At 42.9% G+C, this 25,699-nt stretch overlaps 1 protein-coding gene across 2 annotated transcripts in view; it reads left to right on the top strand.

Moving 5' to 3' along the window:
- Positions 1 to 25,321, top strand: part of MTX3 (metaxin 3) — a 52,317-nt gene extending 26,996 nt beyond the window's left edge. Inside the window, exons 3-9 of one of the 2 annotated variants that reach the window (XM_077286771.1) lie at positions 1,495 to 1,571; positions 6,749 to 6,841; positions 8,892 to 9,074; positions 10,678 to 10,754; positions 20,660 to 20,817; positions 22,759 to 22,847; positions 25,072 to 25,321. In XM_077286771.1, coding sequence (XP_077142886.1) covers positions 1,495 to 1,571; positions 6,749 to 6,841; positions 8,892 to 9,074; positions 10,678 to 10,754; positions 20,660 to 20,817; positions 22,759 to 22,847; positions 25,072 to 25,182 — 788 coding nt within the window. In that variant the 3' untranslated portion in view covers positions 25,183 to 25,321. The remainder of the gene's footprint in view (positions 1 to 1,494; positions 1,572 to 6,748; positions 6,842 to 8,891; positions 9,075 to 10,677; positions 10,755 to 20,659; positions 20,818 to 22,758; positions 22,848 to 25,071) is intronic. The other variant, XM_077286782.1, reaches the window with a different exon arrangement.
- The last annotated feature ends 378 nt before the right edge of the window (positions 25,322 to 25,699 follow it).

The following is a 25,699-nucleotide window of genomic DNA, read 5'->3' on the forward strand; positions in this document are numbered from 1 at the left end:
TTAAAAAATAGAAATAGATACCAATAAAAGTAAAATTAATTGAGACATCAGTAGGTTGTGTTTTTGAATATCCATATTGAATCAGAAGCCCCATTTAATGCTCCATACAGTTCATGATGGGCCCCATAAGATGCTCGATACAAAATATGCCCCATATAATGGTCCATGAAGTTTATGATGGGCCCCATAAGATGCTCCATACAAAAAATATGCCCCATATTATGCTGCACAAAGGTTAGTAATGGCCCCATAAGATGTTCCATATTAAAATATGGCCCATATAGTGCTGCATAAAAGGTTAATGATGGCCCCATAAGACGCTCCATAGAATAATAAGCCCCATATGCTGCTCCATAAAGGCTGATGGCCTCATAATATGCTCCATAGAATAATATGCCCCATATAACGGAGACCATCTGAGAAGCAGGGACGTGCAGAGACCGCGCCAGAAGGGGGTGAGTATGATGTGACCACTGCGGACTCCTGCCACTCCCCCCTCCCCCGCCGACCCCCTGGGACAATGAATCGAGTATAAGCCAAGAAGGGCACTTTCAGCCTAAAAAATGGGCTTATACTCGAGTATATACGGTAGGTATTTTTTATTAATTTTAAACAATAACTATATGAAAAGAAAATCCAGACACCTATCATCCACAATTATAATTAATATTTCTTGCCACTTCCTATTTTTCCCTAATGTTTTCTGCATATCGTTCTTACACTTTTCCCAAAAAGATGTTGCTTTACTATATACAGTGCGGAAAAAAAGTATTGTCAGCCACCATTTGTGCAAGTTCTCCCACTTAAAAAGATGAGAGAGGCCTGTAATTGACATCATAGGTAGACCACAACTATCAGAGTCAAAATGAGAAAACAAATCCAGAAAATCACCTTGTCTGATTTGGCAAGATTTATTTATTTTTATCCCCATTTTCTCTGGAACCTCAGAATCCTGGATTTTTTGTTTCTGCTAATAAGGCTAAGCTGAATTTGAGAGGAAAGCTGCTAGAAGTGTTTGTAATGAGACTCGGCTTGTGCAGTACTGCCCTTCCTTCCCCCCCCCCCCCCCATACTGACTGCCAGAGACGAGCGCTGAAAGCTGTAGAGTAATCACACTGGGCTCTGCTGTGCTCCAGCACACGTCATCACTCTGCAGTGAGGAGAGCACACTGTCAATGCTATATGGCAGCGTGTTCTTCTTTCTACAATGTGTTGCTGTCTGCTTATGATTGGTCAGTGTTAGAAAGAGGAAGCAGAACATACCTCCAGTGAAATCTCTCTGGTAATTCCATTTGGACTTAACCAAAATTAACTGTCTAAATGCCAAATATTTGCTTGCAACAGGGAGGAAAAAGAAAAAAAATGTTTTATTCTGCTACTATTATATCGTGTGTCCAGTTCAGCATGAAAAATTTGGTGAACGGTGCTTTTTATATCCCGTAAAGATTTAATGTTTTGTTATAGAAATTAATGTATCTGGTATTCTTCATTTAGGTGCAGTGCCCACATTAACATATGAGGACAACGTTATTACCCACCCTGTCAACATTTTAAGCTTTTTTAGAAAACAGGTGAGTTGCTCTCATGTTATTGTATAGGTTGCGCTGATTAGATTTGCAGACTGATTAGTTTTACTGTTCTGCCTTGGTATTTTCATCATAAAATGTCTTTTGTTCTGTTTCACTAACTCGGAAAACTAGACTGATTTGTGGAACTGGACTATCCCTCATCACCGCCATAATCTGATGGTATTAAATTAGAAAGAAGGGTATTTGTAAGGTAGTGGTAATTTTTCATAAAGGGAACTTGTCACCTGCCCTAGTCCTCCAAAACTGCCACCATGTCTTTATTACACCCTATAGCCACTTTATAATAATCCCCTTTTTCGCGGTTAAGTGATGGCTAAATAAAATCCATTTAGAAACTGCTCGCAATAAGCAAATTAGTACGTGACTAGTCAGGGAGGGAGTGTTAGTGCTGTGGAGTCATAGAGGGGATGAATCTGTGCTGCACTTTATGCACATGCTCAGTAGTGACCAGTGCTGTGGAGTCATAGAGGAGATGAATCTGTGCTGCACTTAATGTTCAAGCTCAGTAGTGACCAGTGCTGTGGAGTCAGAGGAGATGATTCTGTGCTGCACTTAATGTACAAGCTCAGTAGTGACCAGTGCTGTGGAGTCATAAAGGAGATGAATCTGTGCGGCACTCTATATACAAGCTCAGTAGTGACCAGTGCTGTGGAGTCATAGAGGAGATGAATCTGTGCTGCACTTAATGTACAAGCTCAGTAGTGACCAGTGCTGTGGAGTCAGAGGAGATGATTCTGTGCTGCACTTTATGTACAAGCTCAGTAGTGACCAGTGCTGTGGAGTCAGAGGAGATGAATCTGTGCGGCACTCTATATACAAGCTCAGTAGTGACCAGTGCTGTGGAGTCATAGAGGAGATGAATCTGTGCTGCACTTTATGTACAAGCTCAGTAGTGACCAGTGCTGTGGAGTCATAGAGGAGATGAATCTGTGCTGCACTTTATGTACAAGCTCAGTAGTGATCAGTGCTGTAGGGGAAAGTGAGATGTGGGAGTTTTGGCTTGCTGACTCCACAGCCTTGGTGCTAAGGGCCCCGGGACTTGTCCTGGTGTGCCAGGTGCTGACTCCGCCCTGACAGTACCTGTTCCTATCATTGAGAACCTAGTATAATGCATGGTCGACAAGTCTTCCACAGCTGGAGACTCTCTCTATAGCTTTTCTGAAAACTGGTTCATTTTAAAAACTGATGTCATTCTTTGAAAGTCATTGAATAAGTTCCCTAATTCTGGACTCAAACTCTGTCTTCTGACTGGAGTTAATTGAGTGTGGCACGGTCATGAAACATCTGTAAGAAGCATTCTTAGAAATGCCAGTCAGCCACCTGACTTTAAGTGGAAAGTTTGGTAATCCACAAAATGTTTAGTAATAACATTTTTGTTCTCATGAATTTCCACTTGCTCTGTTTGCTGAATACTCGTGCAAAAGGAATGTGGATGTGTTGGGATCAAACTAAAGTTACAGTGGAAAAAACATTGGGCTTAAAAAAGGGTTGTCCGGTCAAAAGTTATTAAAAATGCCCTCCATTTAATTTGTAGTAGACCCTGCTGAGTATTGCAGCACACATCCTGTCCTGTTCCCTTATGTTCTCCTGAATTAGAGCTGTTCTGCAGTACCCAGCAGAGGCAGCAACACCTTAATAAAGATGCGCAGTGCAACTCCATTCATTCATACTAAATCAACCCCATCATTTCATGACTTTCCTAGTTAATCTGGTAGCTTCCTGGTTATGTTTCCTTTTATTAGGCCATATACCATAACTAATTTTTATGTTATATCATAACATTAGCTTAAAAATAAATGTAATGTTTTATGTCAGAAAATATAAAAGAGAATTGGCGTTGGCTTAGGAGCCAGCTAAGATTCCAACTGTTGAAAACCATAGATTCCTCGATCAATAGCAGTCAAGGGGTTCTGATAGGTTGCCAATGCAACCAGAAGGCTAACAATTGTGTGCCATGTACATTGACCTGCCAGAGTCTAATAGGCTGCTTAGCAGTAGGTTATAAAAAAAAAAATTGCAGTGAACAAACAAAATAATAAAACATGCTATTTTATGGGGAAAAAAATGACAAAACTGGTATCGCCACTTTGTAATTATCACATTATTTACCCTGTATGATGAACACTGTGAAAAGGAAATTAAAAGCATTACTCAAAATGATGTTTTTTGGTTTATCCCGGCTCCCAAACAAAGAAATTAGAAGTTGCTTTTACCCCTGAAAATGGAAACTACAGCTTGTCATACAAAATACATAAACACAGCTAAATAGAATTTAAAAAAAAAAAATAAGTGTATTTTTCATGCAAAAGTCATAAAACATGCATAAATTTGGTACTTTTGTAATCATACTGATTCATAGAATAAATATAGCACATTGTTTGTGTTGCACAGTGAATGGCATAATTAAAACCTTAAAAAAAAGAGCAATCACGTAGTTACTGTTTTTCCCAATCAAGGGTTAATAGAAGTGGTTCAGTAAGTCATGTGCTGAAAAATAATGCCATGTGAAAAATGCAACTTTTCCTTTTGGCTTTCAGAATAACCCTGTCCTTTAGGGGTTAAATATAAAGAACAGTTGTATTAAAGTATTGACGTCTCCACAGTGTAGATTGTTATAGTCTGGGTATATATTTCACACATGTAAGATCATCTCCAGGAGAACTTAGTTTCAGTCCATTACTTTTATTAGTGACATGTAAATCCCACCTCTCCGCTGACCCCTGAATATATAGCGCACATCTCTATGAGTCCCATATGGGGGACAAAGGTGTCAGTTCAAAGATCTGGCTCCGGAATGCTTGTATCATTTTACTAGGGACTGGCACACACTTCATAACTAGTAAGAAGAAATCAGTCGGATTCCTAAGCTAGAACAGCAGGCCGCAGTAGCTTTTTGTAGAGACGCCCGCATCTCCGGTGGTCTGCTTATCCCACTGAAATTACAAAGCTTAACACCGCTTCCTATTCTGCTGGAGAGAAATGGCAGAATCTGACAAATGAAATAGAAGCAGTTGTATGTGGTTATCTCCTTTATGCCTCTTAATTAATCAGGCGCCTCATAATCCACCCCGCCCCCTCATCACAACCAATGTGAAATACGCTTGTCTTGATGAATCGGGACCCTAATGTTCATGTTTTGATACCTTGACATGTTTATCTACGGTTGGTGAAATAAGTAACGAACACGTCACCAATTTTCTATGTAAATATATTTCTAAAGATGCTATTGACATGAAATTCTCACCAGATGTCAGTAACAACCCATCCAATCCACACAGGCAAAGCCACCATAGATGTCCATAAATTAAGTTAAGTGTAAGATTTCAGAAAGAGGAGTGAAAAGAATTATCAGAAGAGTTTTTCAAGAGCCAAGGACCACCTGTGAAAAGCTGCAGAAAGACCAGGAATCAGCACGTACAATTGTTTCAAAGAAAACTATAAGTACCGTAATGCACTCAACCTCCGTGGCCTGTAGGCAGACTCACCACGCAAGACTCCATTGTTGAACAAAAAGCATGTTCAAGAGCGTTTACAGTTTACTCAACAACATGAGACAAGCCTGTGAAATACTGGGAAAATATAGTCTGGTCAGATGAGACCAAAATTGAACTTTTTGGATACCACAATATGAACTATTTTAGGACACCATACCAACAGTGAAGAATGGAGGCAGGAACATCATGGTGTGGGGCTGTTTTCAGCATACTGCACTGTCAAACTTCATGTGATTGAAGGAAGGATGACTGGACAAATGTACTGAAATATTCTTGATAAAATTCCTCTGCCATCTACCAGGATGATGAACATGAAACAAGGGTGGACATTTCAGCAAAACAAAATGAGCCGAACAGCCATGGAAGCGCTCAGTTGGTTTTATAGAAAGAAACTAAAGCTGATAAAATGGCCCAGCCAATCACCTGACCTGAATCCACCAGAAAATGTATTACAGGAACTAAACCTCAGAGTTCATAGATGGAGCCCACACAAAATTCAGGATTTGAGGAGTGTTTGTGTGGAAGAATTGGCCAAAATCACACCTGAGCAATGCCTGCGTGAATTGTGGGAATGTAGATTCAATGACCGGCGGTGACCTCTATAACATCACCGTTTGTCACTGCAGCTGCGCGCACTTCACCTCATTCTCCCATGGTTTTCAGCCTGGACAGTCACATCATGCCACCACTTAGGTTGTAAACCACATATTATGTGGAACAGTATGGCTCATCTGCACTTCGGACAGGTGAGGGAAATAAATGGTTGTTTATTATTTTGTTCTTTTTACAGGGACAAGGGCTTCAATTTGTTTTTTTTATTTTTAAATAAATGTGTAAAACAGGGTGTTGGTTTTTATTTCAAATAAAGGATTTTATTCTTGCTGTGTGTTTATTTCAATACTTACTATGGGGTTAATAATGGGGGCGTCTTATAGACGCCTCTCCATTACTAACCCCTGGGCTTGATGTCACCTCACAATACAAAGGTGGCATCAACCCCACAAATATTATCCCACTTGCCACCTCCATAGGGCAAGTGGGGAGAGCGAGGCTAAGCCCCAGATTTGGCGCATCTTATGGATGCACCATTTCAAGGGTGGCAAAGGGCTGATGTTGGTAGCCTGGGGGAGGCAATATCTCTGACACCTTCCCAGGCTATGGATATCAACTCACAGCTGTCTGTTTAACCTTTGCTGGTTTGAATTTATAGGGGGACCCTACGCAATTTTTTTTTTTCTGGGGGCTCCCGTAAATTCACCAGTAAAAGCTAAGCAAACAGCTCTGAGCTGTTATTAATTTCCTGGGAACCTTATGGGGTATTGTCCCAGATTATTAACATCAGCCGTGGTCTTTCTTGCTGTTGGTTATAAAAATTGTGCAGCAGCCCACGCCGTTTTTTATAATTCTATATTTTACACAGCATTTTACAATGTTGCAGCCAATGATTGGCTGCAGTGAACACACTGCCATACAGATGGGGCAGGCAGTGTAGAGACTGGCGAGTGATCAGTTTGGGAATGACAGTGACGTAGAGGAACAGTAAAGTGAATATACTGTTCTTATGATTTTTCACTATTTTTGGGCTAATAGGAACAGCATAACTCAGTATTATATAAAATGCAGCAAAATGTTATCACTGATGATGTTTACACGTGTTATTTACAGAAATATAATGCCGATTATGTGTTGTCAGCAAGAGAGGGATCCGACACCCTGGCATACATTGCCCTACTTGAGGAGAAGCTGCTACCGGCAATAGTACGTATTTAGACAATGCTGTAGAAATCTTATTAACCCCATGAATTAAGGCCCCGTCTCACATAGCGAGGTCGCTAGCGAGATCGCTGCTGAGTCACAAGTTTTGTGACGCAACAGCGACCTCAGTAGCGATCTCGCTATGTTTGACACGTACCAGCGATCAGGCCCCTGCTGTGAGATCGCTGGTCGTGTCGGAATGGCCTGGACCTTTTTTTGGTCGTTGAGGTCCCGTTGACATCGCTGAATCGGTGTGTGTGACACGGATTCAGCGATGTCTTCACTGGTAACCAGGGTAAACATCGGGTTACTAAGCGCAGGGCCGCGCTTAGTAACCCGATGTTTACCCTGGTTACCATCGTAAATGTAAAAAAAACCAAACAGTACATACTCACATTCCGGTGTCCGTCAGGTCCCTTGCCGTCCGCTTCCCGCACTGACTGACTGCCGGCCGTAAAGTGAAAGTACAGCACAGCGGTGATGTCACCGCTCTGCTGTTAGGGCCGGCGCTCAGTCAGTGCAGGAAGCGGACGCCGGGGGACGCGAAGGTGAGTATGTAGTGTTTGTTTTTTTACATTTTACACTGGTAACCAGGGTAAACATCGGGTTACTAAGCGCGGCCCTGCGCTTAGCAACCCGATGTTTACCCTGGTTACCCGGGGACCTCGGCATCGTTGGTCGCTGGAGAGCGGTCTGTGTGACAGCTCCCCAGCGACCACACAGCGACAAAACAGCGACGCTGCAGCGATCAGCATCGTTGTCTGTATCGCTGCAGCGTCGCTGTGTGTGACGGGGCCTTTATACTGACAGAGAAGAGGGTATGTAGAGGACCAAGGGGGGAGTGGGATTATCTGGGCCCCTTGCTCTTGTGAAATAAATGTTGTTTAGTACAATATATTAGTAGAAATTGTGCACTGGGAGAGCACTGCTGCTCATGTAGGGTCGGAAAAGTCTGAAAAGTGTCCAATAATAATGATAAGGCTGTCATTGTTTAAAACATGTTAAAGAAATGCTCCTCTAGATGTTTAGCAACTTTTATGTTGTATTCGCTGCAATGGAAAATGTAAAGATCCTTGTGGTGTATTGGATAAGTGTGAACAAATTTGCCAATATATACATGGCAAATGCATAAAGGGTTGGTCCAAAGATACTAAGTTATCCCCTATCCTAAGGACAGAGGATAACTTACTGATTGCTGAGGATGCGACCAGTGGGACCATCAGCTATATTAAAGTGAACCTGTAAGCAGAACTTTGCTAAGTAAACTACAGGGATTGTCAGGTTGGCGTTGTTGCACTGATTACAATGATACCTGGGGTGAAGAAATCTGTCTTGTGGTTCTTGTGAAATTGCAATGAGGCTGCCCCGTACATACATGTTCCACATCATAGAGACAGGGAGAGAGACAGACTGTTTGTGCTTCTGGGCGCCTGTGGGCAGGTCTTTCCTTGGTTTCTCTTGCCTAGAGCAGGAAGATTAGACTCAGCCTACAGTCCCACCCAAGAACATGGGCATCTCATTAAGTAAAAACACGGATTACACAAGAACCACAAGACAGATTTATTCACCCCAAGGATCATTTTAATCAGTGTAACGATGCCAACCTGACAATGCCTGTAGTTTACTTAGCAAAATCCTTCTGACAGGTTCACTTTAAGAACAGGACTCTGAAATCCGGCTCTGCAGAGCACCATTGTGAATGGCTTGGAGGTTGTAGAGTCCTGTTCTTGGAGTAACTTGGGTCTGACCGCTATGTATAGGGAATAACACTATTTTGGGAATAACTCTTTAAGCTAGAATGTTGATGTGGCCTTTTTTTTTTTTTTTAAACATTCCTTTTATTTAGAAAAAATACTTTAAAGCAACTCCATCATTTCTGGTCAGTTACAAAAATGATGCCCTTCTTCTAGGCCCATAGGGCTCACACATAATAAATTGCGTCTACAGAAGGGTCACATACTGTAGTGTCCAGGCAATATCTCCATTTTGACATCATAAAAGGATATTCCAGCAGTTCCTGTATACTCACCAATCTTTTCTAATTTTGTCCCAGCTGCATACGTTTTGGGTTGATTCTGACAATTATTCCAGTGTGACGAGGCCCTGGTACTCTTCACGGACTCCTTTCCCTTTAAGATTTTACTTACCCGGAAAGATGTCAAGAGAAGCTCTGAATAGAATTCTAGTGACCAAGGGACAACCACCACTATACAGCATGAATGAAGTGGAAGCTCAGGTAATTACAGAATGCAGATTGTTAGGATTTTATTGCATTTTATGTCCTAAAAGGTCACTGTCCTTTCCAGTCGCTGGAAAGATGGCATGCTGCCTGATGCTGGGCGCTTTTAATGCTCAATGACTTTTTTTTCCTACGGTCTTCAAAATAAGTGCCAGGATATTACTCGTACTCAAAGGAGCAAAGACCCCAAAAAACGCATTAAAAATGCATGTAATAAAAATGCACTAAAAAAATGCAATAAAAAATAATAATTTACCAAGTAATCTATTTTACCTAATAGGTGCAGAAATTCTGTATATCTGCAACATCAAAAACTCACCAAAAGCTCATCATGGGAACATAGCCTTAAAGTATAACTGTGGTCACAAACAAACCAAGAGAAGGACATAAGTGCTTTTTTCCCAGCCGTGGCATCACTCTTACCCAAGGACTATGTAGCTCAGCGTCATTTGATTGTGGTTTAAAGGGAATCTGTCTCCACTTTTTTTGGCATATCATGTAAAAATATATTTCAATTTAGTGCCAGCTCTGCATTATACAAGCACTTTTTATACCACTTGACTCCCCACCAATGATACATAATTAACGTTTTTATTCCTCTCGCGGTGTATGTAAATCTGCTCGGTCTGATGGGCGGGGCTTATTGTCCGTCTCTCCCCCACTCCTGGCTTGCTCTACGCATTCCTTTCGGGTAATTCTTCCGGGCCATAGAATGTAATGTGGTATGTCAGCGCACGCGCAATATTGATTTTATGCTTTGCCCACAGTTGGGCAAAGCATACTGCGCACGCGCGAGAGGCCATTTGATTGTGCACACGCGGTAACTGTACGCTATCTGTGATGTTCACAGAAACGGATGCATACAGTAAGACGAGGGGTGGGATGGACAATAAGCCCCACCCATCGGACCGGACTGAGCATATTTACATACACCGCGGGAGGAATAAAAACTGTATTTATATATCATTGATGGGGAGTCAAGGGGGAAGAGAACTTGTATAATTTTCACATATTTATTTTCTGATATAAGGCATAAATGAGATTTTACTATGGAGATCTGCCATTATTTACTTTGTCTCTTTACCGCTTTGGTTTGCTAGAAATAATATAGCTGACAAAGTTTTCCACTTTCTGAATCCAGAAACAATAGCAGAGAGAAAGTTCAAATATTCTTAGTGGTTAGAACAAGTAATCGCTTACTGGCAGGGCTCGGGATCTTCTGGAAGACAGACTTATATTTAATCATAGGTTCGTTAGTCTAATCCTCTCTGAGTGTTATAATGTTAACACGTCATTTATCATATGCAAATCTAACTTTCTATTGAAATATTGCCTTTATAACAGTATTGGTCGGCTCAGTGTAAGGTTGGGAGTTACTACTTATTGCCCAATGTTAAACCTCCATTAGCAAAATCTGTTAGGCCTCATGATGGAGTGCCAAGCCCCAAAATCTTTGCGGTTGTTGAATAGAGGCATATTCTATGCCAGAATAGTGTCCTTTTAATTGACACAAGAGTGGCAGGTATATTACTTTTCAGTTTCAGTATATTTGCGGATTTTTCTGTCAGTCGATTTAAGCAGGTTCTGTTTGTTTTGACAGATCTATAAAGATGCCAAGGAATGTCTGAATCTCCTCTCCAACAGACTCGGGACATCGCAGTTCTTTTTTGGAGACTTGTGAGTAGTAGAAAAGGTTATATACGCAAAAAATAGGGCAAAGGATGGTGGATGTGTTTCCATAGAAAACAATCCCATTACTGCTATCTGTGAGATTCGTATTAGTGTCTGCCTTTCCTGTGTCAGCTTCTGTCGCCGGGCGGACCTAGAGTTAACTTCGGTCAGTGTTTGCTCCCTGCTGTGTGACCTGGGTGGGGCTGCAAGCTATTTATGCTCCTGAACTCCTGCTGTCTATTGCCAGTTATATTTTGACTAGCTTCAGTGAAGTTCTGGTTATCCTGATTGTATTAACTATAGACATTCTTGATTTTGACTTCGGCTCGTTTTTTGACTATTCTCGTGTCTTACTATTTTGTTTCTGTACCAACCTCCTGGTTCTGACCCGGCTACCGGATCATTCTCCTGCCTCTGGTCCACTCTTCCGGCCAACAGCCCTTCAGTGGAACCAATCCAGTCAACCTATTTTAAGACTAGATCACTGTACAGCGTGTGGTAGTTCAGTTTACTCAGCGGTAGACAGACTTAGAAAACAGGAACACTGTCTCTTTAAATCTTCTGTTGGTTTATTAGACAGACGACAAAAAACCAACATAAAGGGAAAAAAATACACAGACCTTCGGGCAAAATAGGTAGTCAAAAAAACCAAAATACTGTAACACAATCCATACATTTGCGGGGAGCTGCCCGCTCTGGAGCAAAACTGGTTCAGTCTTTCCTCCTCAGAACACAAACCACAGGATATCCTATCTCCAGCCCCACTAAGGGTATGTGCACACGTTGCAGATTTCCTGCAGAACTGCAGCTTTTTTTCTCTGTCTCCCATGACAGCACTACGGAGACAGGGGATCCGCCCTTCAGGGACAGGAAACCTACAGATAAAAAGGGCAGTACCTCTCCCTCGCATCAGTTGGTTTCCTGTCCCTGACAGGGAACCACTTTTCGGTGGTACCTGTAAGAAGACGCCGTATCCAATGGACCGGGACCGGACAGCCGGGTTCCGGCAGCGAGGAGGCTCCTGCCGCGGCTCGTCCGGTGCCCGAAGCCGCCATCGCTGGAACCGAGGGGTTCTTCAGGGTGTGCGGGGGGAGAATCACCGCCACTCTGAATGAGGAAGGGGCGCTGAGACACCCGGAGCTCCTGTGCCGACAAGCGCACGCTCCGGATGTACAAAGATGGCCGCCGCTCCGGAAATGCGGCAGGACTTCCGGTTCTCCCCGGGGGACGTGACGTAGGACCGGAAGAACGCCGGACGCTGGGAGGTGGCGCCAGATTCAAATAGGGAGATAGTGTGCACACATGGTTGTTGCACTAACTCCCTGGAAACATGGAGGACAGCGATTTGCAGCAGGAACCGGAGCAGCATCCGAGGCAGCAGCACCAGCACCATAGGAAGCAGGCGGACCCTAAGGCCAGGAGAAGTGGGTCTAGCAGCCATTCCACGCAGCACAGCAGATCTGCTGCAGTGATCAACTCTCCTCCTCAAGAGTTTCCTCTACCAGACCCGGGCCCTCTTCCACAACCGTTACCTACGTTCACGTCTGAATGGTGAGTGATCTCTGAGAAAGTTCATGTTTTATAATGGGGTTCCTTCTTCTCCCTTAATAGGGAAAGAAGAGGTTGGAGAAAAAAAAAAATCCTGCCCCACCTGTGACAAAGCTTTGCCGGTAGCCTGGAACAAAAAGCTTTGTAAATCGTGTATTCAACGATTACTATGTGAAGAGACCCCCGATTTCGCATCTTACCTAAAAACGATACTCAGATCTGAGGTTCAGAATGCGCTTATATCTTTCAAAAAAGGGAAAGATAAGAAAAAAGAGACAGTATATTCCCACTCTGACCAGTCTTCATCCGAGGACACAGATTCTAACAACTCTGATTCCTCATTATCTTCCTCCAACGAAGATTCGGGCCGTCACTGTTTCCCACTAGAGGAGGTAGATACTCTAGTAAAAGCAGTTAGAGCTACTATGGGGGTAGAGGATCCCCGTCCCGATAGAACGGCTCAAGACATAATGTTCGGTGGTCTATGGCAGAAAAAGCGGAGAACATTTCCCCTAAATTCCAACGTCCAAACGCTGATTAAAAAAAGAGTGGGAGAAACCTGATAGGAGAAACTCCTCAGTACCCTCGCTTAAAAGGAAGTATCCTTTCGAAGACGAGGCGTCTACTTCCTGGGATAAGGCGCCTAAATTGGATGTCGCGGTAGCCAAGGCTTCGAAAAAATTTGCGCTCCCGTTTGAGGATATGAGGTACCCTTAAGGACCCTTTAGATAAAAAAGCGGATACTTTTCTCAAGGGGGCGTGGGAATCGGCTGGAGGTAGCTTGAGACCTGCGGTTGTTGCGACATGCACCTCCAGATCTTTAATGGTGTGGATTGACCTATTAGAAAAACAGATTAAAGACAGGTCAGGAATAAGTTACTGGATTCAATCCCTGTAATTAGAGCGGCAGCAGCGTTCCTAGCAGATTCTTCAGCGGACTCTGCGCTTAACATCCAAAGCCGCTGCCCTTTCCAATGCAGCCAGAAGAACTTTATGGCTTAAAAGTTGGCTGGGGGATGTCCAGACGAAATTAAAATTATGTTCCATTCCATGTGAGGGAAATTTCTTGTTTGGGGAGACCTTGGATGACATCCTTCAGAAAGCTGGGGACAAAAAGAAAGGTTTTCCAAACCTGGGACCAGCTCCATTCAGACAGTCCTTTCGGAGCCGGAGATTTTTTCACCAAAGACCCCCCAGAGAACAGAGTAAATGGGAAGAAGGAAGGAGAAAAGATAGGGGTTACATTTTTGGCAACACCTTCCGTGACAAAAAACCCTCCAAATGACATTTTCCCTATTGTGGGAGGAAGACTCACTTCATTCCTTCCCGCCTGGAAGAAAATATCCAACAATACCTGGATCCTAAATCTAATTCACCACGGTCTAAAAATAGATTTTATCTCTTTACCCCCTCAAAATTATGTAGTAACAAAGACAAGGTCTTCAGCAGCAGAGCAAGCCGCACTAGAAAAGGAAATTATTTCCCTATTACAAAAATCTGTAATTCAAGAGATCTCCCCTCAAGAAATAGGGAAGGGATTTTACTCCCCGCTATTTCTAGTGCCAAAACCCGACGGCTCTTTTCGAACGATAATAAATCTAAAAAACCTGAACAAATATATGTAAAAAATCAAAAATTCAAAATGGAAACAATAAAGTCTACCATAAAAATCCTCTTTCCGAACTGCTACGTGGTCGTGATAGACCTAACCGACGCATATTATCATGTACCCATCCACAAACAATCTCAGAAATTTCTCAGCATGTCGGTACCCATAGAGGGTCAAGTAAGAAATTTCCAATACAGAGCCCTCCCGTTCGGGATCTCAATTGCTCCGCGAGTGTTTACAAAAATAGTAGCGGAAATGATGGCCCACATAAGGGAACAAAATATATTAATAGTCCCTTACTTGGACGATTTTCTTATTGCAAGTGACTCGGCTCAAAGTTGCAGGGAACAGCGGGACCGATTGATAAATATTCTAATGGACTTGGGTTGGCTCATAAATATAAAAAAATCAAAGTTGGAACCCTGTCAAATTCAGGAGTTTCTGGAACTAACATTAGACTCCCAGGTCCAAGAATGCCGACTCCCAGTGTCCAAAAAAGACAATATAATGACTATGATAGTACGAACTCTACACAACCCCTCCATGACTCTAAGGAAGGGGATGTCGCTACTGGGCTCTCACTCTTCATGTCTGCCAGCAGTACCTTTCGCACAATTCCACACGAGAGAGCTTCAATGGCTTATACTGGAATGGCAGTCAATACTAAAAGACAATTTAGAAGGTCGCATCATTCTAAATTCCTCAGTTATTCATTCCCTTCTCTAGTGGGGAAAGCGCCGAAACCTTTCAAAGGGAATCCCTTGGGTACCAAAAATATCTCGGGTAATAACAACCGATGCGAGTCCCAGGGGGTGGGGGGCTCACATGGAAAACAGGGTGGCTCAGGGAGACTGGACAGTTCAGGAACTATCAGCATCCTCGAACCAAAAAGAACTTTGGGCGGTGTATCGAGCTCTTCTATTTTTTTCTAACCTATATTCGAGGCCATCATGTCCGAATTTTTTCGGACAACAAGGTGACAGTAGCATATATAAACCACCAGGGAGGAAGAAGGTCTCGATCACTGAGTTCCTCTGCCAAAATTATCAGTCTTGCAGAAGAAAATCTACTATCCCTTTCGGCACTACATATTCAGGGGTCACACAACGAAAAGGCAGATTACTTGAGTCGGACTCAGTTAAAACAAGGCGAGTGGTCCCTAAACCAATCCATCTACAACCAGATTACGGAGATGTGGGGAACCCCAACAATAGATTTATTCGCCAATTCCAAAAACAAAAAAGTAAACATGTTTTGCTCACTAAACCCGGAAGGGAACCCCCAGGCTCTGGATGCTTTTCTGATTCCATGGACCCACAAACTAACATGTGCTTTTCCTCCAATTGTTCTGATCCCGGCAGTCATTCGGAAAGTCAGAGAGGACAAAACAAAAATGATCCTTATAGCCCCATTCTGGCCAAAATGGACATGGTTTTCCTGGCTAAGGATGCTATCGGTCTCAGACCCATGGATCCTACCGAATATACCAGACCTACTACAGCAAGGGCCGATCTTCCACCCACAGGAGACGAACTTACATTTAACAGCCTGGATTTTGAACGGAGACTATTGAAACACAGGGGGTTTTCGGACAACTTAGTAGCCACGTTGTTAAAAAGTAGAAAACCTATTACTACTAAAGCATATGGGAAAACATGGAAAAAATTCTTATCCGTCTCCAAAGTAAAAGTCCAGGATGGGCCTTCTATTGATAAAATAGTTAAATTCCTACAAAAAGGTCTGGAACAGGGGTTGGCGGTTAGTACTCTGAAGGTACAAATAGCAGCTCTGGGAGCACTCTATAATCAAAATATTGCAGCCAATCCATGGGTAGTAAGACTTATTAAAGCTTTAACCAGGTCAAAACCTCTAGTTACTCAAAAACTGCCCTCATGGGACCTAAACTTAGTTCTCTCTGCACTAATGGTCCTCCATTCGAAGCCATAAACACAATTTCCATTAAAACACTATCACTTAAGACTATTCTTCTGGTAGCTTTAACATCTGCGCGCAGAATAAGTGACATTCAAGACCTGTCCTCTAACCCACCTTTTACAAAAATATTAGATGACAGAGTCACTCTTAAACCCGACCCGGCCTATTTGCCAAAAGTGGCATCAAAATTTCATAGGTCACAAGAAGTATCCCTGCCGTTCTTTTGCCCAGACCCTAAAAATGAGAGAGCGAAATTTCCATAATTTAGATGTCAGAAGATGTCTAGTCCAATATTTAGATTCCACCAGGGAGTATAGGAAGGAAGGCTCTTTATTTGTCTGTTTTCAGGGTCCCAGAAAAGGATTCCGTGCATCCAAAGGTACCTTGGCAAGGTGGATAAAGGAGGCAATAGCCTTGGCAAATTCATCCACGGGGAATACGATCCCGGATGGTATAAAAGCGCATTCCACAAGGGCAGTAGCTACCTCATGGGCTGAGAGGTCAGATGTATCAATTGAGCAAATCTGCAAAGCGGCCACCTGGTCATCACCATCAACCTTTTTTAGACACTATAGATTAAATCTAGCCTCTGTGTCTGACTTGACCTTCGGGCGAAGGGTTCTCGAGGCTGTGGTCCCTCCCTAAGCTTAATCTCTGTAATTCTCTCCGTAGTGCTGTCATGGGAGACCGAGAAAGTCAGTTACTCACCGATAACGGTGTTTCTCGGAGCCCATGACAGCACTCTCTTATTCCCTCCCATCACGAGTGCGGTGAGCACTTTTCTTATATATACCTTATCTAATATAATATAGGCACGGTGTTCCTCTAATAAGCAATGTTATAATATTTTTTTTCTGTTGTAACTAACCTGGAGGTCCTCCAATGCTCTGTAAACCAACTGATGCGAGGGAGAGGTACCGCCCTTTTTATCTGTAGGTTTCCTGTCCCTGAAGGGCGGATCCCCTCTCTCCGTAGTGCTGTCATGGGCTCCGAGAAACACCGTTATCGGTGAGTAACTATGACTTTTCCATAAGAAACGCTGCATATCTGCAAGTGATCTACAGTACAATGTAAATCAATAGCAAAAAAAAAATGCTGTGCTAATGGTGCGGAAAAATCTGCACTGAAAATGCAGCAGATTCAAAAAAGGAGCATGTCACTTCTTTTGTGCAGTTCTGCTGCGGTTCTGCACCCATTCCATAATAGAAATCTGCAGGGGTAAAAAAAAAGGAAGAAATCCGCACAAAAATCTGCAACGTGTGCACATACCAAAAAAAGGCGCAGATTCTGTCCTGCGTTTTCTGCCAAGAAATTCAGAATCTGCACAGGAAATTCCACAGGCAAATCTGCAACGTGTGCACATACCCTTAGACTGTCTCTGGAGTCCATGTATTTAAGCCCCAGACCACTCCCTGGGAGGGAGATTAGGTTGACAATCTTCCACCCACTCTATGGTGGTCCACAAATACCCAGCCCATTATGTAAATTCGCTGTTAAACCCTTTCAGCACTAAGGGTACCGTCTCACAGTGGCACTTTTGTCGCTACGACGGTACGATCCGTGACGTTCCAGCGATATCCATACGATATCGCTGTGTCTGACACACAGCAGCGATCAGGGACCCTGCTGAGAATCGTACGTCGTAGCAGATCGTTTGGAACTTTATTTCGTCGCTGGATCTCCCGCTGTCATCGCTGGATTGGTGTGTGTGTGACACAGATCCAGCGATGCGTTCGCTTGTAACCAGGGTAAACATCGGGTTACTAAGCGCAGGGCCGCGCTTAGTAACCCGATGTTTACCCTGGTTACCATCGTAAATGTAAAAAAAAACAAACCGTACATACTCACATTCCGGTGTCTGTCAGGTCCCTAGCCGTCTGCTTCCCGCACTGACTGACTGCCGGCCGGAAAGTAAAAGCAGAGCACAGCGGTGACGTCACTGCTGTGCTCTGCTTTCACTTTACGGCCGGCACTAGCATCTACGGCACTACGGCCTAGCATCGCTTGGAAAACTGATTGACAGGTTGGTCACACTTGTTAAACATAGTGCTTGACAGGTGTGACCAACATTTTACTATTGATGCTGCCTATGCAGCATCAATAGTAAAAGATAGAATGTTAAAAATAATTTAAAAAATGGTTATACTCACCTTCCGCAAACAGCCGATCTCCTCAGCAGCTTCCGTTCCTATAGATGGTGTGTGTGCATGACCTTCGATGACGTCGCGGTCACGTGACCGCGACGTCATCGCGGTCATGTGACCGCGACGTCATCGCAGGTCCTTCACACACACACCATCTATAGGAACGGAAGCGGCCACGTGCACCGCTGAGAGGCGGGAAGGCTCCGGGACCATCAGAGGGTGAGTATATCACGATTTTTTTATTTTAATTCTTTTTTTTTTTTAACAATTATATGGTGCCCAGTCCGTGGAGGAGAGTCTCCTCTCCTCCACCCTGGGTACCAACCGCACATGATCTGCTTACTTCCCGCATGGTGGGCATAGCCCCATGCGGGAAGTAAGTAGATCAATGCATTCCTCGGTGTGCGGAATCCCCGCGATTCAGCAAATTTAATGAACATGCTGCATTTTTTTCTGGAATGCGATTCCGCTCAGGGGAAAAAATGCAGCATGTGCACAAAAAATGCGGATTGCATTCTATTAAATAGGATGCTTAATGTGAGCGTTTTTTTTGCGGTTTTATAGTGTTTTTATAGCGAAAAACCGCGAAAAAAACGTGAAAAATCTGCTACGTGTGCACATAGCCTTACACCGAGCCTGCTTCAGCTCCTGGAAAGGCATCTCAATCTCAGCAGACCATTTAACCATTGTTGATTTTGTCCCTTTAAAGAGATCCATCAAAGGTGCGGCAATTATGGCGAAATTTGGGATAAATCGCCCACAAACTCATAATTCCAAGAAACGCCCACACTTGCTTTAAGGAAAGTTGTGGCCACTTCTGAATTGTCTCAACCTTCTTTATTTGTGGCTTGATTTCGCCTCTCCTGATGACGTAGCCTAAGTACTTTGCCTCTTCCTTTCCTATGGCACATTTTGACGGTGAACCCTGCGTTTCTCAACGCATCCAGGATCACCTATACCTTTGGTAGATGACCCCAGTCATGGCTGAAGACCACAATGTCTTCTAGGTAGGCCGCGGCATACTTCTTATGTAGAGCTAGGATCCGATCCATAGCCCTCTGGAAGATTGCTGGGGCCCCTGAAATCTGAAGGGCATTCTGGTGTATTGTGATCCCCACTGCTGATTCTTGTTGTCCTACTGCTGATCCTTGTGGTTCCTATTGCTGATCCTTGTGGTTCCTATTGCTGATCCTTGTGGTCCCCACTGCTAACCTTTTCCCATGTACCATTTACAACAACTCTTAGTTTTGTGTTCCTTAACCATTTTTTTTACCTTTGCATATACAGTTGAAATGAGAAGTTTACATACACTATATAAAAAGACACATGCTTGTTTTTCTCAATATCTGACATGAAATCAGAATAAACCTTTCATAAGTAATAAAAATTACTTAAAACATTCCCTCTCTCTCATTATTCTGGCATTTTGAAACTATTAATAATTATGGTAATCCTAATTCGCCTAAATCGGGAAAGGTTTATTCTGATCTCATGTCAGATATTGAGAAGAACATGCAGATGTGTCTTTTTATATAGTGCATGTAAACTTCTGGTTTCAACTGTAGTTTGCCCCAGTCCTTGCTTCTGTAGCTTCAGTATAAGGCTGTTTTGCAGTACAGTATTAAATGCCTTTGCAAAGTCCAGATAAATCACATCAGCCACATAACCAACAGCCAGCTTTGCACTTACCTCCTCATAGGAAGCCAACATGGTAGTTAGACACGACTAATTCTTCATGAATCCGTGCTGGTTGTCAGTTATTATATTATTCTCTGCTGATCATCTTTTTATATAATTGCCTTGTAATGTTTTCATTTCCTGTTCTGTCCAGATGTCACCGTATCCCAGAATTCCAATTGGAGGAAGTTCATCGACCGCCATATTGGGACACCCAAGTGATGGGTGTCTCAATATGGAAACTGCTGCTGGTACCAACCTATTGTGCGGTACCACCAGCGGAATACCATCGCACCGCACACACTCTCTCACACACACACACACACACACTCACGCAGCCTCTTGCGTGGTACCATCAGCGGAACACCGTCGTGAACACACTGCCGCCGGAATCAGCCGAATGATTCACTGACTGCTGCCCTCTTTGTACAGGAGCGCCCAGTTTTAATGTGACTGCCGCTATCTGTCTGCACAAAGATGGTGGCTGTCTGATTTACTGCGCCTTCGCGAATTACTCGCAGGTGCAGTGAATCATTCGGCTGATCCCGGTGGCAGATGCGTGACGTGTCTACAGGCAGAGGAAGCCAGTCACATTAAAGCTTTCCTTTCAAAAATCTGTGCAAGGGCACAGTCAAAAGGACTAAATTGGACTGAGTTTGGACGGACTGGCTGGCGGCTCTCACGGCCTAACATGACAGCTTCATATGTTTCTATGTAGCAGATGTCGGGCTGAGGTTTGGAGAGCCGCTTCCAGCCCGAGCATTGTGATCCAATTTATACTGCCATCTGACTGCGCCCTAAAGTTAGGCAATCAATGTTCAAGTCCGTGACAACCCCTTTAAATCTATTATCTAATAAATCCATGCTTTGTGGTGGTAAAGCAAAAAAATGTTTCTTCTATTTCCGACCTGTTTCGAATATATTGTATTTGTAGTATAAAACGGCACATAATACATTGTTTTCACTGTCAGAATAACCCATATATTATTTTATTGCAGGCCTACAACACTAGATGCCTTTGCTTTTGGTTTCCTTGCCCCCCTGTATAAAGCTCGTCTGCTTAAAATCCAGCTACAAGAACATTTAAAGCAGCTTCCCAACTTGTGTGACTTCTGTGACCACATTATCTGCGTCTATTTCACGGAGCATGCGGAAGGTATCTGTACAATTCACCTTAAAAGTACTCAGGTTCTAGAATAGATCAAAGTGGAATACTTATGGTGGTCTCTATTCTTGTGAAAAAGTCACTACCTGGAAGCTACTGCTCTGCAAATCCCTGATCTGTCTTATCACTATCTGTAGTTGGGGCCTGTGGTGAAATGTCTCCCTATAGAGGACTTTCTGTATGCCCCTTTAGGAGGCTAAGTAGGTAGTATTATCGTTGTCGACTAGGGTTGAGCGACCTTTAGTTTTTTAGGGTCGAGTCGGGTTTTGTGAAACCCGACTGTCTTACAAGTCGAGTCGAGTGAAATCGGCCGACCACCGTGAAAAGTCGGGTTTCGGCCGAAACACGAAACCCAATGAAGGAATTTAAATTATTATTTTTTTTATTTTTTTTTCCTCTCTCTCTCTCTCTCTCTCTCTCTCACACTGGATACGTCACACACGTTTTACTCTATTTTCGTGACGTCCGTCGATACGTCATTTTACTGCACAACGACGGACAGCAGAAAACGCTAGTGTGAAAGTAGCCTTAGTAAACTTCTGGAATGTGGTTTTAAGGGGTGCAGTGTTTAGAATGGTGTCACTTTTAGGTACTTTCTTTCATTTAGGCACCCCCCCAAGTCCCTTCATATGGTCCCTAAAAAAATGATTTTGGAAATTTTAATGGAAAAATGAGAAATTGCTGATCATCTTTGAACGCTTGTATCTTCCCAACAAAAAAAGATGTTTAAAAATGATGCTGATATAAAGTAGATATATGGTAAATGTTAGATATTAACTATTTTGTTTAGTATAGTTATCTGATTTACAGGAATAAAATGTAAAGTTTTAAAAATTGTTGTAATTTTTTTTTTTTATATTTTCATAAATATACGCAAATCATATCGACCAAAATTTACCACTAACGTGAAGTACATTTTGTCACCGAAAAACTATCTCAGAATTAGTGGGATCTGTTGAAGCGTTCCAGAGTTATTACCTCATAAAGTGACGTTCGTCAGATTTCAAAAATTTGGCTGTGTCATTAAGGTCAAAATTAGCTTAGTCACTAAGGGGTTAAGTATTGAGAGACCCAGGACTGCATAGGATCTGTAAACACAAAACTGTAGGATATTTTAAATTTAAAGGTTATATCCAGGACTTTACAACAAAATTTCAGCTTACCTGCCTGTTGCCGCTGGCTGTGTTCTTCTCCGGTACAGAACGGTCACAGACCGCTCCTGCCGGGGATTCTGCTGACTCTGCTGACTCGACTGGGCTGGACTTCCGAGGTCATTTTGATTGACAGCCGGCTCCTCCAGTTGGGTAGTGGGGATCCGGCTGTCAATCAGAATGACCTTGGAAGTCCAGCCCAGTCTACAGAGAGGACTGGAAAAGCAGCTTTCCCTTTTTAGACGTGACCTCAACAGAAGCTTCTGAATCCCGGCAGGAGGGTCTGTGACCGCTCTGTGCTGGGGAAGAACAGTGCCGGGCACAATAAGCAGGTAAGCTGCAGTTACCTGCCTGTTAGTGCTTAGATACATCTTTTGTATTTTTCTAAAATCCCGGATACCTTTAAACTATTTGCAAAATTGCTTATTGTTTTTAAAAAAAAAATTGGATACAGTAAAAATAATTGAAAAACTATAAATGCCCATAAGGCTTGTAGAGAGCCATAACTTTGGGCAAAGCCAGAACCTTAAGATTTACACTTGAAATTTCAGATCGCAGATGCTATGCTGGTTCTTACAGTCAAGTTTTGGTCACTTGATGTTAAGCGGTTTGAAAGTATGTGCTGAAAACCTCACATTTCTGCAGTTCTTGTTAACATTGCTAGCACATTTTCCTTCTTCTCTTAGACATTTGCTTTTCTTTTGCTTGCTGCTGTCTTCTTGTTGCCCGTACTAACCCTGTGCATCTCGTGTTTCCACCTGTCTCTTCTTGCTGTCTGTAGGAACCTCTCCTGCTGGCCAGGAACATGTAGATGCAAACTTGCAGAAACTCACTCAACTTGTAAATAAGGAGTCCAACCTAATAGAAAAGGTCATAACTTGCTTTCTTCTTTCTATACCTTCTTGTAACCCATTTCTTGCCAGAAAACTTTCTTACATGTAAAAATATATTTGTCAGTGAACTTTTTATATATCTGCTACGTTAAACATGCATCCACTACTCAACAATGTTTTGCAGGGTAAGTCTGTGAGTAACGTAATCGGGTAACATTCTAAAAACGAGCAATTTATCCCTTTTTAAAAATCTTCTCCATCTTCAAGTAGGGTGGAGTTTTTAATTCCATAATTCACAGGTCATTGCCTAGGTTACTGGCCACCTCTGCATTCTAACAAAGGTGGCCAGTTTCATAGTTGTGGAGTGCAGCGCTTGCATGCTCTTTGTGATACAGCTTGTAAGGACTGCTCTGAGGCTGGCCGGTCTACTGAATCCAGCCATCATCATTGCCCAAGTGGTCCTCTGATGCTGCAGAGGTAAAGCTATTTCTTCTCAATGCAGGACAGTGGTGCGGCCATGCTGCTGGTTCAGGCTGTCAGTCATCCAGAAGCCGACCTCTCCCCGGCAAGCAAAAAGGCAGGGGAGAAGTGCGCTCTGAAGAATGATCATGGGAGCATAAAAACTTTGGAGAAGTGGCAGAAGCTGGTCTTATTGTATCCCCTCACAAGTTCGGAAAAAAAATCCAACAACTTTTTCCATGTCGCAACCAATCGTAGTGCTGCTTTAATTTCTTAAAAAGGAAAAATGGTCAAATTTGAATTAATGGGATAGAAATCCCAATGACACCCCCAATTATGTCAATTATAAGGAAAGAACAGCTGTACAGAACTGATACCATCATGACAGGAGGCCAGACATTTTTCTTTCAGGGGTAATTGATCTTTAACCTCGAGTGCTACAGATCTTGACCTTTGAGAAGCCTATCTTGGGAAAACAAGGTGCAGTAAGATGAATCCTCAAGGATAATGTTTCTGGAGAACTGAATAGCACACATCTGCTAATGCAATTGGAGTTTAGTCACAATTCCCTCCGCGTGGTCATCTGGAAGATAGTTTAATATTTCTGGGAATAAAGTAGGTGTTAAATGGACACAACATCCACTGACTCAGTGAGACCCACTATTATTCCTCGCCCAATCAAGAAATGCTAAAACAAAGGATCCAGGAAAGCCAATGATCTGTCCTTGTGTACATACAATTGGTGATGGGAGTGAACCGTGCAGACAAAGCTCGCGTTATACCTCCAGCATTCCTTCCTGATTATATTTTGCCTTGAGACAAGTCAGATTTTCCAATGACAGAAAAGCAAGATCTTATTTTCTCAATTATCCCAACTTCAGTGGCTAAAAAAGAAAAAAAAACAACAAACCTCTGAATATTTTCTGTAGCTGATGTCATTGCAGGGAAGGTATCCATAAACCGTGTCTGTGTGACCACAAACTCATTGTCTGGGCTGAAAGACATGAATTTCTCATGACCACATGTTAAAGGAACATTGCACATGGTCAAATATATGGCTCTAACGACACTCGACCCGTTCATTTTACAGTGGTCCTGGAAACTGAGATACCAAGAGGTTTTTCAAAGGGTCCTCACACTTTAAGGCTGGCCTTACATATAAGATGGCTTCCACCGAGACCCCTATATACCAGAATGCTCGTGTTCTCAGTAGGAAGAGGGAGTCAGACTTCTCTGGCATTGGCTTATCTCGCTGAAATCCAACTGCCCACTCCTCATCTTCCTGGACATCTGCTATCGGGGGACAGTCAGGAAGACCCCATAAACATGAGAATAATGGGCAGCACTGCTAAAATCAGAGGGCCCAACCGATATAAAAATAATGTGAATGGTCATCTTGTTCTCGGTCATCAGCCCGTGTAAACATGTCACCAGAAGGCTCGCTTATCGGCTGATTGGATCTTTTATAACGACATGAAAATATGTGTTATCGGCAGCATATCGCCCAGGGTAAACAGTGAAAGTGCTGCCGACAAAATGCAATCATTCTATTCCCTTATGGTATCTTTTGTGATTGGGCCTTTAAATGAGATCCGATCCTGTCAGTTGGCTCTCATTTATGGCTGGAACTGGGCCTCGAGCCTCCATCATGCAATAAAGTGGTTACTGCAAATATTCTATCCTTAATATACTGTAGAAAGGCATTGCAGTGGCAGTCCTATGTAAAGCATGTGTTCTGATGGAGCCAGCATACACTCTTCACTTTATGTACAGTACTGATCTGTTGTGTCTCCTTGTTGCAGATGGATAACAATCTCCGGCGGAGCCCTCAGAACCGTCCAAAGACCATGACAACACTACAACCCTCATCTTCTGCTGAACCTCGCCATTCCAGCCAGCTGCTCACGCCATGAACAATCACGTGCTTCCCAGTTACAGTCAGGACTTCAGTGTTACGTCCGCTCTGCCTTGTGACAATTGTGACAGCTGCTTTTTTTTTTTTTTTTTTTCAAAATCCTTTGACGAAGTGCAATAAACTGATGACAAATCCTCCGTTTGTACCAATATAGCATATTTAACTTTGGAAACATAGTAGTAAAGTATCATATAAATCTTCCGGACATCCATGAGAAGTCAACTGCTGTGTTACAAGCCGCCCTATGTCTGCTTTCAGTATTCAGAGTTTCCATGAATTTTTAAGGGAAAAAAAATATTTATTTCTCAATAATGGCTTTCTTTCAACAGGTTATCCAGTTTTTGCTTGATGCTCAGAAATTTATACCGAGTATAAGACACACTTTTTTTTCCCCAAAATTTTTTAGAGGGAAATGGGGGTGCATCTTATATTCCGTATGTACATACCAGGAGTATGGTGACAGCAGGAGTCAGACGATAATGCCGGCCCTGGGCTGGGTAGAGGGGGTGTTCGGT

Source organism: Ranitomeya variabilis, chromosome 1 (assembly GCF_051348905.1).
Source record: "Ranitomeya variabilis isolate aRanVar5 chromosome 1, aRanVar5.hap1, whole genome shotgun sequence".
Lineage (NCBI taxonomy): Eukaryota > Metazoa > Chordata > Amphibia > Anura > Dendrobatidae > Ranitomeya > Ranitomeya variabilis.